Below are 7,079 nucleotides of genomic sequence, written 5' to 3' on the forward strand. Positions count from 1 at the left end.
GCTGACCGCCCACTCGCAAGACCAACCAGATTCCGCCGCATTCTTGTTATCAAGACGGGGTCGATTGCGAGGAAAATTGTTGAGACCCCCGGCCAAAGAACAGCAAACGTCGAGCAAAACTCCAGTGCGGCCGCCTTTTCGTTTGCAGGGGTCCGGGCATTTTACTAGCCAGGCTAAGGCTCTACCAGTAATACTCTGGTAGGTGCCCAGCAGTACTCTACTACTAGTGAGCACTGCACTGTTTGGACTCTACCCCAATCACTCTACCGCTGTACCTAGCAACTCTCTGCACTGGTCCCGTCAGCCGAGTCGAATTCCTCCTCAACCCCTCGACGCCTTCTCGTGCTTTTCTTTGCCCATTAGACGAGAGCTATTCAGCCAATGCGTTTGCCTCCTTGACTCCTCAAACGCCCGCATCTCTCTCCTCCTCTCCTCTGCCTTGTAAATTAGACTCTGCTCGGGGTTGATCCTGCCCTCCTCTCTCTCTCTCTCTCTCTCTCTCTCTCTCTCTCTCTCTCTCTCTTCCACCCCCGGCCGCACCTTCCTCCCCCCCCCCAACTTCACTCAGCAGCAGCAGCACGTCGCTCCTTCCTGCCATTGCCGCTTCTCTCCTTAAACCGTCAACATAACCCCCCTCCCTCGTCTCTCTCTTCATTGATTGAGACAGCTACATTGACTGAGCTCGACCACTGAGCTGGATTCTACACCCTCCCTCAACCCATTGCTGCCCACACAACCGCCTTCACCGCCATGCGTCCCGAGGTCGAGCAAGAGCTTTCCCACACCCTGCTCATCGAGCTACTTGCATACCAATTCGCTTCGCCCGTCAGGTGGATTGAGACGCAAGATGTCGTTCTCGGCGAGAAGACGACCGAGCGCATCGTCGAAATTGGCCCCGCAGACACACTTGGGGTAATGGCCAAGCGGACAATTGCTTCCAAATACGAGGCACACGATGCCGCCCGCTCAGTCCAGCGCCAGATTCTGTGCTACAACAAGGACGCAAAAGACATCTACTACGACGTCGACCCGGTCGAGGAGGAGCCAGAAGCTCCCGCAGCTGGCAGTGCGAGTGCACCGGCTGCTTCGTCCGCTGCACCAGCTGCCTCTGCACCAGCCATGGCGATTCCACCCCCCGCCAACGCCGGCCCAGCAGCATCAGTGCCCGATGCGCCTGTCACAGCCACCGACATTCTGCGGACATTGGTGGCCCAGAAGCTCAAGAAGCCGCTCATGGAGATTCCGCTGAGCAAAGCCATCAAGGACCTCGTCGGAGGTGAGTGCTCTCTTGCCCGGCCACACAAAAGCGCACAGCTAACAACCAACAGGCAAATCCACCCTCCAAAACGAGATCCTCGGTGATCTGGGCAAGGAATTCGGCTCGACACCCGAGAAGCCCGAAGACACGCCCCTCGACGAGCTCGGAGCTTCGATGCAAGACACATTCAATGGCCAGCTAGGAAAGCAGTCCTCGTCCCTCATTGCCCGCATGGTGTCCTCGAAGATGCCTGGTGGCTTCAACATCACCGCGGTGCGCAAGCACCTCGAGACCAGATGGGGTCTGGCTCAAGGACGCCAAGACGGCGTCCTGCTTCTCGCCCTCACCAACGAGCCCGCAGCACGTCTTGCCTCCGAGGCGGACGGCAAGGCCTTCTTGGACGAGCAGGCGAACAAGTACGCAGCGGCCGCTGGCATCAATCTATCTGCCCCCGTTGCCGGCGGTGATGGCGGTGCTGCAGGCGGCGGCATGATGATGGACCCAGCTGCCATTGACGCACTCACCAAGGACCAGCGAGCGCTCTTCAAGCAGCAGCTCGAGCTCTTTGCGAGATATCTCAAAATCGATCTTCGTTCGGGTGACAAGTCCTTCGTCGACTCGCAAAAGACACAAGCGGCTCTACAGGCTCAACTCGACCTCTGGCTGACGGAGCACGGCGAGTTCTACGCGGCTGGCATTGAGCCTCAATTCACACCTCTCAAAGCTCGTGTCTACGACTCGTCGTGGAACTGGGCTCGTCAGGACGCGCTGACCATGTACTACGACATCATTTTCGGAAAGCTCAAGGCCGTCGATCGCGAGATTGTCAGCCGATGCATTGCCATTATGAATCGATCCAATCCTCTCCTGCTCGACTTCATGCAGTACCACATGGATCACTGCCCGACGGAGCGCGGTGAAACCTATGAGCTGGCCAAGGAGCTTGGTCAACAGCTCATTGACAACTGCAGAGACGTCCTGAATGAGGCCCCAGTCTACAAGGACGTCGCCATCCCAACGGCGCCCCACCTCGAGATTGATAGCAAGGGCAACATGAACTACAAAGAGGGTCCTCGCCCGAGTGTCCGGAAGCTGGAGCATTACGTACGGGAAATGGCGGAAGGCGGAAAGCTGTCAGAATATGGCAACCGAACCAAGGTTCAGAACGACCTGCAGCGTATTTACAAGCTCATCAAGCAACAACATAAGCTCTCGAACTCGTCCCAGCTCCAGATCAAGAGCTTGTATAGCAATGTCATTCGTTCCTTGTCCATGAACGAGAGCCAGATTATGCCCAGCGAGAATGGCAAGGCTGGCCATGGCAAGCGGGGCCGGGGCGGCCGTGTTGCTTCCATTAAGCAAGGCAAAGTCGAAACCATTCCTTTCCTTCATCTCAAGCGAAAGGATGACCACGGTTGGGAGTACAGCAAAAAGCTGACCGGCGTTTACCTCGACTGTCTTGAAAATGCTGCCAAATCAGGTGTCACGTTTCAGGGAAAGCATGCGCTCATGACGGGCGCTGGCGCCGGCTCCATCGGTGCGCAGGTCCTCCAGGGCCTGATTAGCGGTGGCGCCAAGGTAGTCGTCACCACTTCACGATTCTCTCGTCAGGTGACCGAGTACTACCAGTCCATGTACGCTCAATATGGTGCTCGTGGCTCTCAGCTCATTGTCGTGCCCTTTAATCAGGGCAGCAATCAGGATGTAGAGGCTCTCGTTGATTACGTCTATGACGATAAGAAGGGCCTCGGATGGGATCTGGATCTCATTGTTCCTTTTGCTGCCATTCCCGAGAATGGTCGTGAGATTGACAGCATCGACTCCAAATCCGAGCTTGCCCACCGCATCATGCTTACCAACCTTCTTCGCATGCTTGGTGCTATCAAGAGGCAGAAGCAGGCTCACGGTTTCGAGACACGTCCGGCTCAAGTCATCCTGCCATTGTCTCCCAATCACGGTGCCTTTGGCAACGACGGTCTGTACTCGGAGTCGAAAATCTCTCTTGAGACGCTCTTCTCCAGGTGGCACTCTGAGAGCTGGGGTAACTACCTCACCATTTGTGGAGCGGTCATTGGCTGGACCCGTGGTACTGGTCTCATGGGTGCCAACAACATCGTCGCGGAGGGGATTGAGAAGTACGGCGTGCGTACTTTCTCTCAACAGGAAATGGCTTTCAACTTGCTGGGTCTCATGGCGCCGGCGATCGTCAACCTGTGCCAGATTGAGCCTGTCTGGGCCGATCTGAATGGTGGCTTCCAGTACATTCCCAACCTCAAAGACCTCATGACCGATCTTCGCAAGGACCTTACTCAGACAAGCGATATCCGCCGAGCCGTGATCAAGGAGAACGCTATTGAAAACAAGGTTGTGAACGGTGAAGCGAGCGAGGCTCTTTACAAAAAGGCCAAGATTGCGCCCCGAGCGAACATGAAGTTCGACTTCGCGAAGCTTCCCGACTGGGACAGCGAAATTAAACCACTGAACGATAATCTCAAGGGTATGGTTGACCTTGAGAAGGTTGTCGTCGTTACAGGTTTCGCTGAAGTTGGCCCTTGGGGTAACTCGAGGACCCGCTGGGAAATGGAGGCCTACGGCGAGTTCTCCATTGAAGGCTGTGTAGAGATGGCTTGGATCATGGGATTGATCAAGAACCACAACGGGCCCCTCAAAGGCAAGTCTTACTCTGGCTGGGTGGATGCCAAGACCGGAGAACCTGTGGACGATAAAGATGTCAAAGCCAAGTACGAGTCCTATATCCTTGAGCACACGGGTATTCGTCTGATCGAACCTGAATTGTTCCACGGCTACGACCCCAAGAAGAAGCAGCTCATGCAAGAGATCCAGATTGAGGAGGATCTCGACCCCTTTGAGGCTTCAAAGGAAGTCGCAGACGAGTTCAAACGCGAGCATGGGGACAAGGTGGAGATATTCGCCATTGCAGACTCAGCAGAGTATACAGTCCGCATGAAGAAGGGCGCTACCCTCCTGATTCCCAAGGCTCTCCGTTTCGATCGTCTTGTTGCTGGTCAGATTCCCACCGGATGGGACGCCAAGAAGTACGGCATACCGGACGACATCATCTCCCAGGTCGACCCTGTCACCCTCTTTGTGCTTGTATCCACGGCGGAGTGTCTTTTGTCCAGTGGTATCACTGATCCATACGAGTTTTACCAATACGTCCACCTGTCGCAGGTCGGTAACTGCATAGGCTCAGGTATTGGTGGTACTTCTGCTCTGAGAGGCATGTACAAGGATCGATTCCTTGACAAGCCTGTCCAAAAGGACATTCTCCAAGAGTCGTTCATCAACACCATGAGCGCTTGGGTGAACATGTTGCTCATGTCTTCCACCGGTCCCATCAAGACGCCGGTCGGTGCTTGTGCCACGGCGGTGGAGTCCATTGACATCGGCTACGACACAATCGTTGAGGGCAAGGCGCGAGTGTGCTTCGTCGGTGGCTTCGATGACTTCCAAGAGGAGGGCTCGTACGAGTTTGCCAACATGAAGGCAACCAGTAACGCCGAGGATGAGTTTGCCCACGGTCGCACACCAAAGGAGATGTCCCGCCCCACGACGACGACGAGGAATGGCTTCATGGAGTCGCAGGGTTGCGGTATGCAAGTCATCATGGATGCCCAACTCGCTTTGGACATGGGCGTTCCCATTTACGGCATCGTTGGTTTCACCGCCACTGCCACCGACAAGATTGGGCGTTCAGTGCCTGCTCCCGGCAAGGGTGTCCTTTCCACAGCTCGCGAGAACCCATCCAAGTTTCCGTCACCACTACTCGACATCAAGTACCGCAGGCGCCAGATGGATCTACGACGCAAGCAAATCAAGCAGTGGCAAGAATCGGAGTTCTTGTATCTCCAGGAGGAGGTTGCCGCTATGAAGGAAACTGCTCTTGAAGGTTTCAACGAGGCCGACTACTTGGAGGAACGAGCAGCCAACATTGAGCTTGAGGCCAAGCGCCAAGAGAAAGAGGCCTTGAACAGCCTGGGCAACAGCTTTTGGAAAAAAGATCCACGCATTGCTCCTTTGCGTGGAGCCCTTGCCACTTGGGGTCTGACTATCGACGATCTCGGGGTCGCGTCTTTCCATGGTACTTCTACCGTCGCCAATGACAAGAATGAATCCGACGTTGTTTGCGAACAGATGCGTCATCTCGGTCGAACCAAGGGTAATGCGCTCCTTGGTATTCATCAAAAGTACCTTACTGGTCATCCCAAGGGTGCCGCCGGAGCCTGGATGTTCAACGGGTGTCTTCAAGTGCTCAATACTGGTCTCGTTCCCGGTAACCGCAACGCTGACAACGTTGACAAGATCATGGAGAAGTTCGACTACATTGTCTATCCTTCGCAGGCCATTCAAACAGATGGCATCAAGGCCTTTTCGGTGACGTCCTTTGGTTTTGGACAGAAGGGTACCCAGGCGATTGGTATTCATCCCAAGTACCTGTACGCCACGCTTGACCAATCTCAATTTGCCGCGTACAAGCAGAAGGTGGAAGCTCGCCAGAAGAAGGCTTATCGCTACTACCACGATGGCCTCATCAATAACACCATGTTCCGCGCCAAGGACAAGGCACCGTATGAGGACGACAGGATGCAGGAGATATTCCTCAACCCCAGCGCACGTGTCACGTTGGACAAGAAGACTTCGACTTATAGCTTCCCGAAATCGGGGCCAGCACCCAAGAAGGACCAGCAAGCGCGTGAGACGATGAAGATGGTCGAGTCCATTACTCAGTCCACGGCGTCTGCTAATTCCAAGGTGGGTGTCGACGTGGAGAGTTTGAGTGCGATCAACATCGAGAACGAGACATTTATCGAGCGCAACTTCACCGAGAGGGAGATTGCGTACTGCCAAAAGGCAGCCAATCCTCAGGCAAGCTTCACGGGCAGGTGGTCCGCCAAAGAGGCCGTGTTCAAGTCGCTCGGTGTTCCTGGCCAAGGCGCTGGTGCGGCACTGAAGGAGATTGAGATTGTCAACGACGAGGCTGGTGCGCCGACTGTACAGGTACGTTGGGCTGTTCTGACGGAGCCCTAGTGGTATCCAATGCTGACAGATGGATAGCTTCACGGCCAGGCTCAGGAGGAAGCCAATCGGGTGGGGGTCAAGAAGATCAACATTAGCATCAGTCACTCTGACGACCAGGCCGTTGCGGTCGCCATTGCTCAGACATGAGCAGCGTTGATGTTGGACGGTTGTTGTGTGCGTGTGTATGATGGACGATTGAGAACAGAGGATGACGGACATGTTTGATTCCCCCCTATTAGAATTCTACGAGCATCGCGGGTGTTTTTTGTTGGCCGAGATGGATGACTCTGATGACGTGTACGGGATAGGGATGGATGGATTCATAGATGGAGTGCAACGGCTTGGTGGGAAGAAGAGGGTAGTAGTAGTAGTAGTAGTAGTAGTAGTAGTAGTAGTAGTAGTAGTAGTAGTAGTAGTAGAGGTAGATGTTTTGTAATGCGAAAGCGAAGTATATTTGAATGGGGTTGTGTGAAGTTTATGGTTTGCATGTACATGGGCTGGTCTACTGTGTTGCTAGTAGTAGTAGTAGTAGTAGTAGTAGTAGTAGGCTACGTATGCTGTGGGTCTACAAGCCCCCAAGATTTCCAACGGAATACAAAGACGAAAAAATCAAAATCAAAATCAAAAAAAAAAGAGGGCATTGCGGGACTCGCCGCCCCCGTCCGTCGTCCATGCGCATGGAATCGGTCGTTTAGCCAAGTGGGTAGCCTGCGGGATGTGGAGATGGAAACGGGTGGGGAGGAGGAAGGAAATGCAGGGTCTGGCTTGGTGCGTGCCAACT

General features: G+C 54.5%; 1 protein-coding gene across 1 annotated transcript; it reads left to right on the plus strand.

Annotated features, from left to right (window-relative positions):
• The first annotated feature begins 524 nt into the window (after positions 1-524).
• IAQ61_008654 (uncharacterized protein) lies at positions 525-6,835 on the plus strand. The gene is made up of 3 exons (XM_003843145.2): positions 525-1,276; positions 1,329-6,277; positions 6,335-6,835. Exons 1-3 carry the CDS (start codon positions 751-753, stop codon positions 6,443-6,445), a joined length of 5,586 nt encoding a protein of 1,861 aa, XP_003843193.1. The 5' UTR covers positions 525-750; the 3' UTR covers positions 6,446-6,835.
• Positions 6,836-7,079: the final 244 nt, after the last annotated feature.

This window comes from Plenodomus lingam (genome assembly GCF_022343315.1).
Source record: "Plenodomus lingam strain CAN1 chromosome Unknown contig_44, whole genome shotgun sequence".
In the NCBI taxonomy this organism is placed as follows: Eukaryota; Fungi; Ascomycota; class Dothideomycetes; order Pleosporales; family Leptosphaeriaceae; genus Plenodomus; species Plenodomus lingam.

Coding starts and splice junctions, on each gene's coding strand:
- IAQ61_008654 (XM_003843145.2), top strand. CDS start 751: ATGCGTCCCGAGGTCGAGCAAGAGCTTTCCCACACCCTGCTCATCGAG. Junction 1,277..1,328: donor CATCAAGGACCTCGTCGGAG/GTGAGTGCTCTC, acceptor AACAACCAACAG/GCAAATCCACCCTCCAAAAC. Junction 6,278..6,334: donor CTGGTGCGCCGACTGTACAG/GTACGTTGGGCT, acceptor ACAGATGGATAG/CTTCACGGCCAGGCTCAGGA.